Source organism: Pipistrellus hanaki (genome assembly GCF_964339955.1).
Source record: "Pipistrellus hanaki genome assembly, chromosome: 3".
Lineage (NCBI taxonomy): Eukaryota > Metazoa > Chordata > Mammalia > Chiroptera > Vespertilionidae > Pipistrellus > Pipistrellus hanaki.
In genome coordinates, this window is record NC_140505.1 from 150,684,205 (window position 1) to 150,704,088 (window position 19,884).

General features: G+C 36.0%; 1 protein-coding gene across 5 annotated transcripts in view; it reads right to left on the reverse strand.

Moving 5' to 3' along the window:
• The window catches only part of CNTN1 (contactin 1), a 269,971-nt gene that overhangs the window by 47,220 nt on the left and 202,867 nt on the right, over nt 1–19,884 (reverse strand). For 3 of the 5 annotated variants that reach the window (XM_084876636.1, XM_084876637.1, XM_084876635.1), the window contains 2 exons: nt 11,397–11,555; nt 3,225–3,374 (listed from right to left, as the gene is read on the reverse strand). In XM_084876636.1, the coding sequence (XP_084732762.1) occupies nt 3,225–3,374; nt 11,397–11,555 (309 nt within the window). Of the gene's footprint in view, nt 1–3,224; nt 3,375–11,396; nt 11,556–13,534; nt 17,285–19,884 lie in introns of those variants that run through there. The other 2 variants (XR_014794409.1, XM_084876638.1) reach the window with 2 other exon arrangements.

Consider the following 19,884-nt stretch of genomic DNA (forward strand, 5'->3'; position numbering starts at 1 on the left):
ATGTGCTGCACTAGATAATGCCACGTCTTTCAATCAGCATAATGAGGGAGCCAGGCTTTTTTCCACATAACATCTGCTGGCATCTGCTGGAGGGTTGCCATAATGGGACATGACAAGACAAACATCCCCCTGTTTTAGAAAGTATTTTTGTTTTCTTGCAAGGATGATGCATATAAGCATCCAATTATATGCATATTCAATCTTTTGAAAGCAGGTTGAAAGTAAAATAAGTATAGAGAAAGTTGGTTAAATGGTATTATATTAAATATACAAAATGATTCCCGTAAGGTGATTAGACATTAGATGAAATTAGATGATCCTCTGTGATGCTTATAAAAATGGAAATATATTGCACAATAAGGTGATCAATTATAGAGTAAATGATATTTTTATAAGCATATAAAAGTTTAGAAGCAGCACTAACAGCATAATAAATTTTATTAAGTAAATATTATGTACTAGACAGTATTAACTGTTTTTATTACATGCCTTTATTTTTTATTTTTTATTAAATTTATTGGGGTGACATTGGTTAATAGGATCATATTGGTTTCAGGTGTACATTTCTATGATATATGATCTGTATATTGCATGTGTGCCCACCACCCAAAGGCAAATATTCTTTTATCACCATATATTAGAAGCCTATTGCACAAAGTTCATGCATGGTGGTGGTTTCCCTCAGCCCGGCCTACACCCTCTTGCAATCTGGGATCGATGGCTCCTAACTGCTCACCTGCCTGCTTTCCTGCCTGCCTATCTGCCTGATTGCCCCTAACCACTAGCCTGCCTGCCTCATTGCCTCTAACCACTCTACCTGCCTGATCACCCCTAACCACTTGCCTGTCTGCCTGATCACCCCTAACCACTCACTTGCCTTCCTGATCATCCCCAATGCTCGCCTGCCTGCCTCGTTGCCCCTGACCACTCTACCTGCCTGCCTGATCACCCCTAACTGCTCACCTGCCTGCCTGATCACCCCTAACCTTCACTGCCTTAGCCCCTGCTACCGCAGCTTTGTTTGGAAGGTCATTCTGCCATCTGGTCTAATTAGCATATTATGATTTTAATATTATCGATTATTATAGATTATTCTTCCCCTCTGGAAACCACTATACTGTTGTCTGTGTAGGAGTATTTATTTGTTTTTCTTGTTTGTTCATTTGTTGCTTTCAGTTTTATATTCCACATATGAGTGAAATCATATGGTTATTAACTTTTTCTGTCTAATTTATTTCACTCAGCATGATATACTCAAGATTTATCCATGTTGTCACAAATGACAGTATTTCATCCTTTCCATGGACAGTTTTGTACTTCAGAAATGTGTTCAGATAACATGTAGTTTATCTTATATTAGTAAAGAAGACACGGGGAAAATTAAGCTCAATGAGATTTTTAAAATGTGTGTATTTGAAACAAATATGTTATAATTTTTAAATGAAACAAGTTTACTTAGACCAACTTAATTACTTGATTATTTTTCTGTTTCATTTTGAAATGAATACTTGTTAAATCAAATTAAGTGCATTATCTCTTGACATGAAATTATATGGTTAAAACTTCTAGTCAGATCATGTCTCAGTTTCTTTTCTTTTCTTTTCTTTTCTTTCTTTCCAGAAAGGGCAGCTGTGTTCAGTCCATCACAACAGAAGCCTCTATTAAAAACATAGGAAGCTCTAGTGAATATAAGTAAAAACCAAATACAAGGATCCTGGCTACGTGATATCTGTGATCTATAAGACATCAACTTACATTACCTCTATAGCCTAAAGAGATTTCTGTGAGGTAGAGAAAAGGGAACAACCTTATCTATTTTAAAACAACAAAATGTAATATTTAAGTTATGTTTAGTTTCATAGTTAAGGATTAAATCTAAGCTTTTGCTAGAAGTCTAGTAACATCTCATATAAATGGCTGCATTTTTAAGTGTGAAAATAGTGCGTATGCTAGTGTTTTCTTCCTTTATTACAGCATCATCATTTTTAATCTGGTAAATTACATGAAACGTTAAGAGATCAATGGAAATCTTGTGACTGATTTGGTTTTAAAAACTACAGACTAATACTATTTAGAAGTTAGGTCACGGAATAAGGTAGCCAGAAATGTGTTTAAGTGATATTAAGATATTAAAGAAGAAATCTAATGATAATCTGTCATCCATTTAAAATCCCCTAAATAAAACACTGAAAATAAAATTTTGGCAAGGCATAGTAAAAATAAGCAAACTCAGAGAGCATAAAAATATTTTCTTTTTCAGAGATAGGGAATAATAGAAAAATAGCTATTATTAGAATAAGAACAATATTTTTGCCTTGTAATGCAGGGGAAAAGAAAATAGAGTAGAATCCTTCTTGTACTGAACGCTACTTAAATGCAGTTGGTATTTAGCATAAAAAATATGAACCGCCGAAACCGGTTTGGCTCAGTGTATAGAGCATGGGCCTGCGGACTAAAAGGTCCCAGGTTTGATTCCGGTCAAGGGCATGTACCTTGGTTGTGGGCACATCCCCAGTAGGGGGTGTGCAGGAGGCAGCCAATCGATGTTTCTTTCTCATCGATGTTTCTAACTCTCTATCCCTCTCCCATCCTCTCTGTAAAAATCAATAAAATATATATATATTTTAAAAATCTGTTCCTACATTGAAAGAACAGCCAAGGTTGAGCAGTGATGAAATAGCATAGTGAGAGTGACTCCTAATATTAAAAAACAAACAACACTATAGCTATTTCTCAGAGATGCTATGACTCTCCAAGTGGTATAGATCTGAGAAGTCCTCATCACATCCTCTCCACTCCTCACTCCCCCTATCCTCACTGTCCACACCGTCCATCCAACTATAAATGTGTTTGAGAGACACACAAAACTGTGAACTTTCTAAATCATATTCCATCAACAATCTGCCTGGTTAATACTCACAATTTATATTAATGTTTATATTCTAAATACCAATTTCACTTAAGTGGTCTCCAGTGGCATATGCAGTAGTTTCAATTTACCTCTTCCCCTATGTTAATTATGTAAAAACATTCTTCAATTTCATATTTTTTTTTTAGGGTCTTGATATAAAATGCACACACTTGTGTCAAATACATATACACACAGAGTTTGGATGAACCACTTACCTCAGAGCATGATTTCTTTCCAAATACATTCAACTACATATTAAAGTGGCATTGTATATATAAGTCTTCTAAACTTTAAAAAAGCTTCTCTTACATACCAGCACCATCAGTTTTAATTTTGATTGACGGTATACTGGGCTCTCCTATACCCAATGTGTTGGTTGCTACCACGCGAAACTCATATTCCATCCATGGGATTAAATCAATTGCTTTTGCCGCTTCCATATTTCCTTCAATAATTGGGGGATCTAAATAAAATGAACATTAAATAGAGAATATTATTTGAAGAACATCATCTTTATAATATCCCATTTTTATTTTACTATTTAAAAAAATCTTTATTGTGGAAAGTATTACATTTGTCCTCCTTTTCCCCCCATGAACCCCTTCTAGCCTGCCCTTGACCCCCCATCCCCACCCCAGGCCTTCACCACCCTATTGTCTGTGTCCATGGGATGGATGGATATATATGTATATGTCAGTTCTTTGGTTGATTTCTTCCCAATCACCAACCCCTGCCATCCCTCTGAGATTCCATAGTCTGTTTTATTATTTTGAGAAAATGTCATATATTTCATTGGGTTGACGTGAAAATAAAAACAAGGAATGACAAACTGTTAAGTTCAAGGGAATAAGAGGAAAGGTCATCAATAAATAATAAACTACAAAGAGTAATATGCATATGAATCATATATTTACCAAGTCTAGGGTAGGAGGTTTGACTACCTCCCAGGTCATGGCAGTGCTGGTAGTCCACAAGCTATACTTTGAATAGCAAAGAGTTGAATCATCAAGTAGAATCTAGAAAGGTTTCTGAGGCAAGGGTACAATTGAGGCAGTGAAAAATTTAATGGACTGCCTCTAATGTAGAGTATAGGTAGTGAATTATTTATTATTAGGGCACCTATGTGTTGATTAGTTGGTTTTTTAGATTTAAACCCAAGTCATTTGAGGCAGAGATAATAAATCTATATTATAAAAGGCCAGCTGCCGTAATGCCATAATGCTGGAACAACTAAACAACCGGTCACCAGGAGGTACATGGAGCACCTCTTGGTCCCTTCCCCCGGGGCCCAGGAGCCACTCGTGGTGGTGATGGTGTGGGGAGAAGGGAGCTTACGCTGCATTGGAGGGTCTCACAGGTCATACAGCGCAGTGGCTTGTGGCAGCAAGCTACTTGCACACTGCAGGCCTGGGGTCCCGCTGCTACGGTGGGTCTGGGTCTCACATGATTTTGTGCACTGGGCCTCTATTGTTATAATAATTCATTAAGATTTATCAAGTCCTTTTTTTAATTCATGCTTCTAGTTGCCAGATATTAAAGGGAAGATTATAAATAATGGGTTAGATATGTTCTAAGATTGCTCGAGATATGATAAACCATGCAACCTGGGCAGAATTATACATTATTTTAAACTCTCTTAAAATATTTCCATATGTATTTTTAGTAATTTGCCTACTCATACATATGCATGTAAATACCTGTACAACACTTATGTGGGGATTTTGTTTCTTTAGCCTTGTCTATGACTCATTATCTTGTTAGTTAGGGATTTTTTATCTCCAATGCAGACCATGAATACATACATCTTTAAAATATTGTATCATCTCCACAATAACTGCTAAGCATTCCAGTGTACAGTCTATACTTTTGGACAAATTATTGTATGAGTCAGACTATCCCATGACTCATCTTGCCATAGTTTTAAGCCTCTTGGACATTAATTTTTGCCATCAATTCTCTTCTTGTTAGGATCTTATTCTATATATTTGACACATATTTTTGACTTTCTGATTAAAAGTTTGGCTTTGCCTTCCCCTCTGTTTTGATCCTGCTTCTTTATCTCCTCTACCTTCCTTCATACAAATCAAAATTTGTTTGTCTTAGTTTATATATATAAGGGATTTTTTTTAGGTAATTGGAAGAAGGAAGGTGATGTTTTGGTTTGCAAAGGCCTCTTCATGGAGAAAAAGGAAAAATAGAGATAGTTGCTAAGACACTGGGTAGGTGGCCTCTCTTCCACCTCAGATATCCTTTGAGCGTCTAGTAAAAGGAGGGTCTCTAGTGAGTTGATGGTAGCCACCAAAAAGACATGTCTATGTTCAAGTAATCAGAACCCATAAATGTGACCATATTGAAAAAAGAGTCTTTGTGGAGCCTTTTAATACTGGAATAAAGTTAAGGACCTTGGGATAAGATCATCCTGGATTATTTAGATGGGCTTTAAACCTTGCCTTATAAGAGAAACAAAGAGGAGGGAAATATATAGAAGAGCAGGATACAATGCGATGTGGCCACAAGGCAAGGAACATTTGGAGCCACTGGTAGCTGGAAAAGACAAGGAATGTATTGTTCCCTAGGGCTCTTGGGAAGGGTGTAGCACTGCATACACTTTGATTTTGGACTTCTGATGCCCAGAAATGTGAGAGAGTAATTTCTGTTGTTTTAAGACACCAAATTTGTGGTTATTTGTTATGGCAGCCACAGGAAACTAATGCGGAAGTTTAAAGGCAGAAGTTGGTGGAACTCTTTGAGATTTTGTAATTTTATGAGATTGGGGAATCCAAGTGTAAGTGTGGTAGATGTCTGAAGGAGGCAATCTGACCCTCCCTTGATTTCTACGTTGCAAAACCTCAGCACCATTTACATGCCTGGAGAGTGGAAATGTTGGTACTATTCCAAAGGGTTCTCTTGGCAAGGGCATGGTGTTCTCATGGTGAGAGTTGCAATGGGACTTTTCCAAGCAACTGGCCAATCAACAGGTATAGGCAGGTGTAGGCTGGGTCAGAACAGGAAGAACCAGATGGATGTGCAGTGGAGACTGCAGCTGATAGACTGATTTGAGAATTTGTGAGGATCCAACATGAAAATACCCCCTCAAAAATGGAAGATCAGGGATATGTTCAAGGAGTAGGAAGTCATACTTAACCACAGAAAATATTTGGAGAAATGGTGATAAGGTAGTAAAAGTCAACTGGGTTCATTTTGTGGTAGCCTTTGTATTCCAGGTGAGAAGTAAGGCCAGTGACTTTACTAGGAATGACTACAACGAAGAAAGGAAGAATAAGCAAAAGGCCTTGGAGTTACTAGCATAAGATGATACACCTCGGTGGGAAACCTTTGGCCCAGTGATACAAATAATGCTTCCAAGAGAGGAAACAGGAATGGATGTTAGGAAAAATGTATCCTCTGAATTATTAGGAAATAATTTGATATTTATAAGTTAAGATTAATATTCTCAACCAGGATTTCTAAAGGTGTGAATACTGCCCTTTTTAGAACAAAACCAATTACAATAATTATTTAATATATACATATATAAATATATATAATTTTATTTCAGTGAGGAAGGGAGAGGAAGAAAGATAGGAACATCAATGATAAGAGAGAGTCATTGATTGGCTGCTTATTGCACACCTACTCTAGGGATCAAGCCACCAACCTGGGAATCAGACTGAGACCTCCTAATTCATAGGTCGATGCTCAACCACTGAGCCATAATGGCAGGGCCAGTAATTCTTATTGATATGCATTAACATCAGTACTTATGGGAGTATAAATATCTCAAACAAACATGTTTTTAGTATTCTATATAATAAAAACCTAATATGTTAAGTGCCAGTCATCCATGCAACCAAAGTATAATATGCCAATGATATACTAAGGCTGCTCAACCACTTGCTATGATGTGCAATGACTGCCAGGGGGAAGGTGCTCAACGCAGAAGCTGCTTCTGGTGGTCAGTGCACTCCCACAGGGGAAGTGCCATTCAGCCAGATGCCAGGCTTATGCCTGGCGAGTGCAGCAGCAGTGGCGGGACCCTCTCCTGCCTCCACATCAGCTCTAAGGATGTCCGACTGCCAGCTTAGGCCCACTGCTCGTGGGCTCCTGAACTGGGAAAGAGTGCAGACTGGGCTGAACCCCCCCTCCCCCCCGCGTGCACAAATTCCACGCACCATGCCTCTAGTATGTTCATAATATTCACCCAATGAAACTATATGTATATAAGAAGTCAGGATAAGAGCAAAAACATGACTAACATATATCAATTAAATAATGTGTCTGGAATTTAAAGTGGATCTTCTATCTGGCTTGCTTTTTTTAAACCAGATTGTAACAGGAGTTTTGATCCACACCACATCAAGATAATAGGATTTAAAACTTGTATTCTCTCTAACTTATTCTCAACTCTAATCTTGAGGTAGGTAGCCCATATAATTATTACAGATGGAAAGTCAAGACTGGTGGTATCCATAAAAGCCCCACAGACAAAATATTTCTTTTGCTTCATCCTCATTCATTCATTTGTAGCTATCATTTGAGTACATATACATGTTTTACCTCTAACACTCTTTTTTGTTTTGTTTTGTTTTCTTCTGAGCCCTAATATCCCTATAAATGGATGTTTACCTCATGCACTCTTCTCTGACCCCTTCAGCCTTAGGAGGACCAGTTGGATACATTTTCTTTTCCTAGCACCACCCCACAGAATGGCTGGGAAGGGAGTTAGGTTTACTTTGGAAGCAGATTCATGCCTCAAGCCAAATACAAGAGCAAAACAGTCAGGAGCAGAGAGACTTCATGTCCCTTCCCTTCAGCCAAATTCCTCACAACCTGATTGCTATTCCTAGAGTCAGAAAGAGCGGAGAGTACTTTGTACAATAAAGGAAAGTACTATGAATCAGGAATGGGGACTCAAGGTCCAGATTTGTTACTAGTCAGTTCTGAGTGAGGCCAATTTTTATAGAAAATCTCAATTAAAAAAATCAGAACACAATTCAGATCTTAATAGAAACACAAACATATGCACACAAACATATATACACACAGTGTCCACAATCTGTGGAACACATAAAAAGTATAACATAGATGTCAATAGAGATAAAGGAGAGAGAGAGAGAGAGAGAGAGAGAGAGAGAGAGAGAGGGAGAGAGAGAGAGAGAGAGAGAGAGAGAGAGAGAGAGAGAGAGAGAGAGAGAGAGAGAGAATATCTAAGGAGAAAATGACTGAAAATTTCCAAAGTTGAAGGAAGACATCAACTCAAAGATCCAAGATGCAAATAAAAATCATCGGGGTAAGTATGTTCCCATACAGCTTAAAAGCAACTATAAAGAAATATTGAAAGTAGCTAAAGTAAACAGAAAAACTAAATGAAGGAATATAAACTTAAGAACAATAGTTACTTTCTCATTAGAAACAATGCAGGCAAAAAGACAAAGGCACAATATTTTTAAAGTGCTTTCAATAAAAAGCAATTTCGAGTTTATATCCAAATAATATCACTTAAAGATAAAACCAAAGATACAACTTTCAATAAATAAAATAAAAACTGAGTATAAAAGAAAACTTCCTCAACCTGATAAAGAATATCTAAGATGACATATTTAAAGTATTAAAAGAAAAAAATACTGTCCACCAAGGCTGTTATATCTAGTAAAACTGTCATAAAAGATAAGGTCAAATAAAGACATATCCAGATAAGCAAAAACTGAGAGAATTGTTTGCTAGTAGATCTACCTTAGAAAAAAATAGTAAATTATTGAGGTTGAAATTTGACCCCAGAGAGTAAATTGTAAAAAAAAAAAAAATCCCTATGCTTAAGGAACACTGGTAAAGGTATTATATAATTATAAAAGATAGTATAAATACATATTTCTTCTTTTGTCTTCTCTTATCTGACTTTAAAGCATTATAGAAAACCATATTTACATATTTATCTATGTATACGTTTATTTAACCATATTCACATATGGGTAAATATATACGTATATACTTAGTATGATTGTGTATATAAACATACATGCATATTATGTTAAATTAAATTGTGTAAAATAAATAAATTTGTGTTGTTGGGGCTATAGCATTTAGAAATATAAAATATTTGACAATAACTTAAAGGGGCAGGTAAAAACAAAGTTATATTAGAATAAGAAAATAAACTCAAATTTATAGGAAACACTGAGGAGTACCAGAAATAGTAAATAAAAAGGTTAACATAACAAACTAAAAATATATGCTTGCTTTTATTTATTTTCTTTAACTGCTTTGAAAGACATTAAAATTATAGAATGTGAAGATTTTAGCAGATTATCAAGTTTGTAATATATATGTATATGCAATATGTTTAACAATAATATATAGCATGGAAGGGGTAAAATAGAATAGAGCTATCTAGGATTAACATTTCAATGTCTCACTGAATACAAGTTAATTAAAATATGAAGTTTATTCTTATAAATTTAGTTGTACCTGGTAAGCCCTAGAGTAGCTCATTAAGGATATCCATATTTATACTAGAGGCCTGGTGCACAGATTTGTGCACTGGTGGGGTCCCTCGGTCCAGCCAATTGAAACCATGGGAGGGCTCCAGTGCATGCTAGCCCGTCTCACCCCATCCTGATTGGCTGGAACCCAGCAGCAAGCTAACCTACCAGTCAGAACGTCTGCCCTTGGTGGTCAGTGTGCAACATAGTAACCAGTCAAATGGTTGAATGAACAGTTGGACACTTAGCATATTAGGCTTTTATTACATAGGATATCTCTATATCTATATATTTACTATCTATCTATCATGAATATTATTAAAATTAAAACATTACTCTATAAAATACTCATTTAATGCAAAATAAAGCAGTAAAGAAGGAATAAAGGAACAAAAGCAATTGAAACATTTGAAAAACATGTATAAATGTTGTTATTTGAATAACAACATTAAAATATTAATGGATTAAGGAACCCAATAAGAAGGCAGAGATTATCAGACTAGATAAAAAACAAGATTGAACTATATGATGTCAACAGAAAACATACTTTAGAATCAAAGATACAAAGAGGTTGAGAATAAGAAAACATATGAAAACAGGAACTGTGGGAAAGTTAGGGTAACTATACTAATATAAGAATAATCCTATTTAAAATGCTTCTTCTGTCTACATTGTATATGAGGTCTGTCATTGAACAAAATGTCATTATGCAGCAAATTATTATATATTTATATATTGTACTATTTATATATAGTACTATGCTCACAAGCATATTGAAATAAAATATTTCCATCCCTTTCAAATTCATTTGAACTTCCTATGTATATATGGAGGATCATTTAATACTAAAATATACCATAAACCCTTGTAACAGATTACAAGTTTATATTTGGTTCATCTCTCATGATAGGAAGAAATTATCAAAGGAAAGTACATCTAAATTAAAGTTTCTCAGTGAGTGATACAAATAAGTTCCATTATATTAAGGAAAGCAAAAGTAAGAACAGGCTTAGAATATATTGGGGTTTATTCTTTTCTCAATTTTTAAAAGAGAGAAACATTTAATTCAACATTTTGTCATTTTTTCCTCCCATGAGTGAAACTGAGCCCATATTTCTATGTATCTTCTTCATATACCTAAAAGAATTTCTGACAACCACAAGTTTGTTTTAAAAGAGTATCAAGACTGACAAACATACTTTATCGAAAGGGTGCTCTATCTTCATTGATGCTACAGGAGAAAATAAACTATGGTATTGTAATCTAGTCATGAGAAATGGCAATGGCAATAGTTATAGACAATGGAAGATACCCATCTATATATGTTTTCCTGATCAACTTTTAGAAACTCTTAATATAAGAAAATAAAACAGTTGAGACCCAAAACTTCTTGAAAATAATTTTTGAGAAAATTCAACCCAAGGAAGATCATTCTCAGAATGGAAAGGGTTATAGTGGTAAGATATGGATGATTAAATTAATATTTATGATCAATGTGGCTTTTTTATAATGCAGAACTTGAGTACCTACATAATTGAAAAATGGGTCATAAATAATAAGCTATAAATCCCTTTTGAGAGAAAGAAAGAGGATGGGTGAAGGGAGAGAAAAAGAGAGAGAGAGAGAGAGAGAGAGAGAGAGAGAGAGAGAGAGACAGAGAGAGAGAGAGAGAGAGAGAGAGAAAGAGAGAGAGAGAGAGAGAGAGAGAGGAGTGAAGGGGAGAGAGAAGGGGAGAGAGACTTCTCAACGAAAAGAAAAACAGGAGGCCTCTCTTGGCTTTCCTGTTACAGATTTAGAGATTCAGCTTTTCCTCCAATAACTAAAATATTTAAGTTCCTTGTATTGCTGCTTTTCTCTATCAAAGCAATGGGATTTTTTTTTAAAGCTAACAATAAAATGGCATTTCTGGGAAGATAATAAAATTCTTAAAAATATCCAGGATTTTGCTTTTTATAAAAGTATTCATTTAAAAACATGTACAGAAGAATTGGACAAATAAAACTCACCAGTCTTTGCATCTTTCCAGTCATCGGAAAGAATAGTCTTGGTCTGGATGGTGTATTTAGAAATAGGACTATGATTGTCTGAACCACGGCTCCAAGTGAGTGCCACCGAAGTGGCTCTGATGTCTTCTATCCGCAGACCGCCTGGCGGGCCTGGAGGGCCTGGAATGAAAAGTTGGGTAATGAATAGGTGAACCCCAAAGAGTGAACTAAGCACACATTCGAATACAAACATGTCTTCATTGCAATTAATCTAAAGATATAACCAGTGTTGCCACATTGCTTTTAAATATAAAGTGTAAGAAGTGATAATGATGGTATTTATGGTTTTCACTAAATGATTTCATTTGTTGCTTTTTGATAAATGCTGTCACTGTAAAATATCATTATTATTCAGGATACATACGATATTGTTTGAAACATAAAACACAATTTGCATCAATGGGACTTAATACAGACTGTAGCATAATGAGAATGAATGAACTCTTGCTCCATGCATGAATCACAGGTAGTACAGTTCAGTCCAAACATGAGAACAGTCAAATATGTCATTCTGCTTCCCCAAAATGGAACAAATACTTTTTTATAACCCTAAATATTATAGGTAGTTTATTTTCCTTTGAGTAGAAATTTCTGGGAATAATGTTATGCATTATTTTGGGTACTACATTTATACTGGTTTTGTAATAGGAATATAAATAGTATTTCTATTTTTATAAAATGTAGAAAAGAATTGTTCTGAAAACACCAAATTATATAATGTAGCATCTTTGGAAAGAAGAATTATCACTAAAATAGATTTGTTTGATAATTCATATTCAGTACAAATATTATTCATTTATCCTGTGAGAACTATGCTGGGTGGTAGAAATGAAAAGATAAATGAGACGTAGCTTTGGGGTTTCAAGTTTTCTTTGTCTTGAAAGGGATGAAATGAACCAGCAAACAAATAGCTATAATAGAAAGTAGAAAATGTCATAACAATGGTATACAATGTCCTTATTCTTCTTAGTTTTTTGTTTGTTTTTTTTTTGTTTTTTTTTAATGGCTTGGTCAGTGTGGCTCAATGGTTGAGTGTCCACCTATTAACCAGCTCACCTTTCAATTTGATTCAATTCCCTTTCAAGGCACATGCCTGGGCTGCAGTCTTGATCCCTGGTGTGGGGTGTGCAGGAGGCAGCCTACAAATGATTCTCTCTCATCACTGATGTTTCTATCTCTCTCCCCCTCCCTTTCTCTCTGAAGTAAATAAAAATATATTTTAAAAAATTAGAAACATGTCTTTTAAGTGGTGCAACACTTACGATGCCAAAAAAGTCTCCCAGTTATCAAAGAGCTCCTCTCCTTGATTAGACATTTCAGAAAGTGGCATCACTTAGGTTCTTTGCACCAGAGAGAAGGCCATCCCCAACGGAATTGGGCATGACAAATACAATAATCAACAGCTTTGGTAAAGTGGCCCCTTCACTTTTTCATATTGAGTGGAACATGTTCTTATCATTTAGCTAAAAATAAATATCTTCCTATTTATATATCAGATCAAATGCTTAGCCTAGATAACTGGCCACTTTTTCCACATATGGGCTTTGGTCTTTGCAGAGGTATAGACAACACCCCAAACCTTCACCAATTTCTGTGTGGGTGGTCTCAAGGAGGAGGATGTGTATGTTGATCAACACAAATGCATGAATAGTAATAGTAACACGACACCCCCCATTCATGGTAAGAAATTTTATTATTTGAGAGCAAATATAATAAAAGGTAAAGTTTTATTAATGCATAATTTGTGAGAGTGAACTTATACTTCTTGATATTAGCTAAAAATAACAATAGCACACTATCCAAAATAAATGACGTCGAGACCGGCTTGGCTCAATGGATAGAGCGTCTGCTTGGGGACTGAAAGGTCCCGGGTTCGATTCCAGTCAAGGGCATGTACCTTAGTTGCGGGCATATCACCAGTAGGGGGTGTGCAAGAGGCGGCTGATCAATGACTCTCATCGATGTTTCTAGCTCTCTATCTCTCTCCCTTCCTCTCTGTACAAAATCAATAAAATATATTAAAAAAATATAAAAAAACAAAAAAAACAAAAAACAAACAAACAAAAAAATAAATAAATAAATGAAAATAGACACATAAATAATATAGAACAAATTTGGCATTCGTGCTCAGAAAGAACACAGTGCATGTTTTACGTGTAGAAACCACATTGCAATACAGTGCACACTCATGATCAGAACCAAGAAATTTGTTACTTTACATAAAGCACTATCCCAACTCGATTATCGCCTGTTTTTACTATTAAATCACCAACCAGAGGCAAATAATGGAAATATCTTTATATGCAATGTAGATTACACACATTTTAGAGTTCACTGAAGCCAAAATTTGCACGTTACATAGAATGTTGCCATTGAGAAGGGTGATTGCCAGAATCACAGTGAGTCAGTGGCAGCATGCAGAGTCAGAAGAAACTGGATTTCCTGGCAAAACTCACTCAAAATGAGGAAAAGCTCATTTGAAATTCAGATGGTGCAGCCCAAAGGTACCTGCTGCCAAAGACATCCAAAGAGCCACCTGATGTGTATATTAATGCTCTCTTGAATTTGTATTTCTTTTAATTAGTGTGAATCCATAACTTAAATTTACATGATGCAAAATGTTGTTAGTAAATAAAGAAAATGTGTATTGTACATTTGAATAAAATAATTTATTTTATTTTTATTACATTGCAGTTATTGCTAAATCTTTTATAATTTTTACAGTAATCCTTATTTTACAGATGAGGAAACAGACAAGGATAGGTTAAATAAAATAATCACAGTCACTCAGCAAATAAATGGAAAAGCTAGGATTTGAACCCAAATGATTTGCCTTGAGATCAACTTTTCAAAACCAAGCCTTTAAAAACAGGTAAGTAAAGATAACTTCACCCACTTACAAATCAGTACGCAATACATCTCCAGTTTCTGGTGATCATTAAAAGGTATTTGTTCATCTTTCCTGAATTTTTCTAGCTTATTTTTTTTTTTTTAAATAAGTAGCTACTTACAAACAAAATACAAATATGGTCTCCACCCAGTTCTCATTCATATGCAATTAGAAGGAAAAATGAAAAGAAATGCAATTATTTATCAATTTGTCTTTTCCTTTTTATGAATACATTCAATAAAGAAGAGTTTAGACATTTAAGGAAAGGCAGCTAGGAAAAAAAAAAGCTTTTTGAAATGATTACTCACACAATACAAATTAGCTTACCATATTATTTCAATCAATAAATTAGACTCATTTTCTGATAGATCAAATGAGATAGAAGATATGAAAACGGGGCCCTTCAGAATTAAAAAGATGCATATGTAATCATACCCCAGGCATCAGGGGGTTGGTAGCAACACTTACACAGTAGAACTAACGTACTCTATCTCTCTTAGGCACTGACTGGTTTTCTAAACAAGTAGATTTGGAACCAGATACAAAAATGTACTGGTTTTGGCCGGGACAGGTTTGGCTCAATGGATAGAGCGTCGCTTGGGGACTGAAAGGTCCCAGGTTTGATTCCAGTCAAGGGCATGTACTTGGTTGCCGGCATATCCCCAGTAGGGGGTGTGCAAGAGGCAGCTGATGGATGACTCTCTCTCATCCATGTTTCTAACTCTCTATCTCTCTCCCTTCCTCTCTGTACAAAATCAATAAAATGAAAAATTAAAAAAACAAATAATCATCTCTTTAAAAAAAATGTACTGGTTTTGTGGGGACTTCACCCCACGTAGCACACACTTTTAAAATAAACCCTGATGTCAAGCCTAAAGGACAACTTGGCATTGCCTTCCTTTTTTCACTTGCAATTTCCCAACATGTAATGAAAAGCAAAACACCACATACAAAATTACCTTGGTTCATCTTTAATTTTTACTAAAATAGCAAATTTTGATAAGAAGTTTGAATATCATCACGGAAACAAAAATCTTTTCAGAACAAATTATCCCCCCTTTAAAATAAAATAATCTTAAAATTACAATGCAAAAGAGTATTAGTTATATTAGAAAAGGTGGCTTCTTTTCCAAAATATGTCAAAGTCCCTTTATTACTATAATATGATCCCTCCTCTAAAAAGTATTAAGACAGTAGTTGAGTTATAAGTTTATAAAACACACATTAATGTTGTGTGGTCTCATCAATGTGTAAGGCTGTGCTAAGAGGAAGCTGAATGTTAAATATCTTTACTTTAACATGTAATCAGAACGTGGTAGTTTTTATATTACTAACATTGATTAAAGTAGAATTTGATCCCAAGTAGAAATGAGAATGAAGCTAAAGGGAGGTAAATGAATCTGTATAATTCTAGTTGATATCGAGGCACTTTTTCTAAACAAGAAGATTCTCCCTTTCTTGGAACCAGTCACATTTATGGTTTCTTTCTAAATTTTATTCTTTCTTTCCAAACCTCTATCTCTATTTGGTCTTGGTGGTAAACTTTCAATTATGGGCTCTGTAAAAAAATGCCCACAAAGGGATTCATGCACCATGTCTCCATGGCGATGTTTACAGACACATGAGATCCTCAAATTAATTTAAATAACTTATTAAAATGACAATTGATCTGGATCCCTGGTCTAAATTTTAAGATAACTCTTTCTGTAACAATAAATCGAGACTAGAACAAATTTTAAAAACTTTTTTTAAAAGATGGGAATAAGTAACATCTTGAGATATGTATTTATTTAAAATAACTAATACATTATTTTAAAAAGAAAATTATTCATATCATATTCAAACTATTTATGTCTTGTCTATATTCTTCAAACTTTCTTAAGAGTTCTTTCAACCACCGATGGGGATGCTTGAGTTAATAATGAGAAGTCCATACAATATCCCACATCCAAACATAAGCCCATTTAAGAAGAGCAAAATGTTTCTTCTGAAGAAACAAGAATTTTAAGCATGTTTCTTTGACCAAAGGGGGAAAGCGAAAGCATTTTCAAATAATTACACTTAAGGTGTGGGATATTGTATGCGCTTCAATTTTAATCCTTTACTTCTGCTCAAATATTCTGATCAGAATCTCAATCTTCCTCAAAAAGAAAAGATCTAAGGCTGATGGTAAGAGTTAATCAAATTAAATACGTATGCGTGCTATTAATGGCTTAGCCATCTTCAGTCTAATCTTATTTTCATGATCATTTTCTCCACAGGCTGTCCACTTGCACTTCCCATCCCCAGGAATTGTTCCAAAATCCCTACAGAGCCGCGGATAGTCTTCATTTGTTAACTGCTGCGTGCTATCCTTTCTTGCCAAAGAATATGTATGGCACCAGGATACCAAAGGCCGCAGGAGTAATGCCCCTTAGCTTATATCCTAATTAAGATGAGTCATTAGTCAATTTGACAACCTTGTTCATTCCCTGCTTAGGTAAATCAAACAATCCACTCGATAGCAACACTGCTGTATTATAATTCATCGGTTTCCTCGTAATTTCTTTTTCAAATAATGGGCTAATTTCTGAGATATGTGATTTCAAAGAAAAACAGGCTATGAAAACACAAAAATTATACTTGGCCATTAAATGATGCACTGGGTTAGTTCACTAGGCAGGTTTCAGATATTAGTGAAGCTGTCTCATGACATTTTTAAATACCCTTTTGCCCAAAATATGTTTAGAAGTTTCAAAAGGGGGAAGAAAAATCCTCTAAGAACTAGATTGAGGGGAGGGATGGGGGAATTGCAAAAGCTACAAGATTGAGTTATTAGTAAAATGTAGTATAATATGTTGAAACAAAAAGATTTTCACACAGGTGGTGAGTGCCCACGATCACCAGGTCGGAGGCAGGCTGGCACAGACGGGGAGAAAAGGATCCACCATGTTTTTCTCTCCACCTTTTCTGCTTTTACCTGCAAGAGGAAAGACCAAGGCTGAAGGGAGAGTGCGGATGCCCGGGCAGGGGCGGGAAGCCATGTCCTTTGGGGACTGACCACATGTCCTTGATAGGTAATTTAAAATAATGACCAAAGAAAAACATCTCCCAGTCACTGGAGATGCCAGTCCAAGAGAGAAAAGGCCGAAGGGACAAGCTTTGGGCCAATCAGGCCTCTGCCTCCAAGTAGGGACTGACTCTCTAAAGAACAAGAGCCCCTCGGCAACCCCTCAAAACCCCAAACTCTTAGGCCCTTTGCAATTTCACTCCACGTAGTACAGCCTACCTATTAAAACGTATGCTTAGACCTTGAAGGGCAAAAAACACTGAGGATGAATTTAATCAGTAACTATAACAAATTAATCAGCGGTTGGGGATGGATGTCATGGTAACTTGTGTATTGGGTAATATTGTATTTATTTTTTATGCTACGCTAAGGGGAAGGAAGTAAAGGAACGTTAATAAAAACTGCTCATGGGTGATGTGTGAACTGTGATGTTATTATTCTCTTTCATAGATATGGAATCGAAAGCTTACAGTGATGAACTGACCGGTCTAAGTCTCCAGGTAACTTAGTGGTGAAATGGATTTCTAATCTATGCCTAATGCTAAAAGCCATCCCTGTTCCATTGCACCATGCAGATCTTGTAATGACTCTATGCATATGTTTGTAAATTATTATTATTTTCTGGAAATTCATGCAAGATGATTGTCCAACTCTTTCGCCGACCCAACACTAGAGTGTAGTTTGATGATTAGAAGTAGGCCACTTAATAACCAATAGTGGCCCCTGGTGATAGTCATTTCAATAGTTGAAACAGTATCAAGGAAAACGTGTCTCTGCTGATTGCTTGTTGAATATGTTTCAAAGAGGAGACTGTTCAGTCACACGGGGAGCCTTCCTAAACTGCTCCACAGCGGAGGGCCATTTCTGAAATAGGCACAGGAACTGCCCGCCTGTGTAAGAACCTATCAAACAGTGGTCCACCCGATTGTTTAAAGCACAGACATCAGACAGATTTGACATAGTCCTGTCAGTGATAGTCCCTTCCTCCTGGGGAGGCCCTCAGGAATGTGTGGGGGGCTCCAGTGGCTGGCTGGTTGTGAGCCAGTGAGTCTGTGAAGAGCTATTGCTCAGAAATGTGTTCTTTGGTGCCACAGACCCCAGACTACTGAGCGACAGGCACATGCGGGTGTGTCCCAAGTTCCTTGCTACTAATAATATTGAAAATTCAGATGTCTGAGCATTTTTTTTTTTTTTTGTGAAAATGAAATGGATTCAAGAATATTCCTGCAACATGCTCTCACTCAGTGGCATTCCAATGCACTTTCAACTAAGGGGGTAGGTGCCTCCAGCAGTGCTGTGGGGGAACTCCCATGCACCACAGTTAACTTCCTCAACTCCTCCAGGGTCCACAGAGTGACCCATGATGGTCAGCATGGGACAATAAGAAATAAAGGCAGTGTTTTACTTAGTAAACAAGACTTGGATTTATGCCCAAATCTGCATTCACTTATAAGTGTATTGGACAGTTAACCGTTATAATAAAAAAATGTTGTGTCAGAATAAATATTGAGAACTTGCTGCTGGGCTGATCTAGTGAGATGTCCTAAGTCATACGTAGATATGACTTAGGCCTATTCTGTCACGTAAGTACAGGATGCTATAGTCCCCTTCCGGGAGGCAGTGGACAGGGCAAAACTATGAAAGGGCTGGATTTGTGGGATGCCAAGATAAATTTAGTTGTTCCATCCTTCTAACATTTCTTTCTTTTTCCTTGAGTCGGTCTTAATTCCAGTGATGAGGGTAGTTTGAGGAGCTATGTGATAGAAATTTAAAAGGACTAAAGTTTCTTCTCTGCAACTTTTTAAACATTTGTATTGATTGATTTTAGAAAGAAAAAAAGAAGGGAGAGAGAAAAATATCAATTTGTTGGTCCCACTTATTTATGCATTCATTGGTTGATTCTCCTATGTGCCCTGACTGGGGCTTGAACCTTCAACCTCGCATTTTCAGGATGATGCTCTAACCAATTGAGCTGGCTGGCCAGGGCCTCTCTACAAGTTCTTAAATTGACCATAGACTTAGAGGATAAAAGCTTTTCTAAGTTTCTTTCATTCTTAGTTGCTTAGGAGCAAAATCTTTTGTGACATAATTAAATTCCCTGGGGCTGGGCTGATAAGGTTGGCTGGTTGCAGGGCGATGTGGTCATTGGACATTCCTGAGACTTGAAATGGCAGACTTCATACAGATCATATATAAGAATGGTGTTTTACTTAAAAGGGATTTCTCATCATCAAGCCTTTCCTTGGTAATGTTTTCAGTAATGAAGCTAAAGTGTTTTGCCTTCTTTTGTTTAATAAAATGAACCAACAGAGAAGCTATAATATTCAGATTTCAAATAACTTAAAATTTTATTCTACTCTCTAACTTAACTTCAAATTATCAATGTCTCAGAGAGTTTGGGGTAGAATATCTAATCAATTTCCTAAAATAAATCATACACTAATAGTGAAACAGATGTACAATAATAGCTATATGATCTGATTTTTATATTTGGGGTCATTATGCTTAAG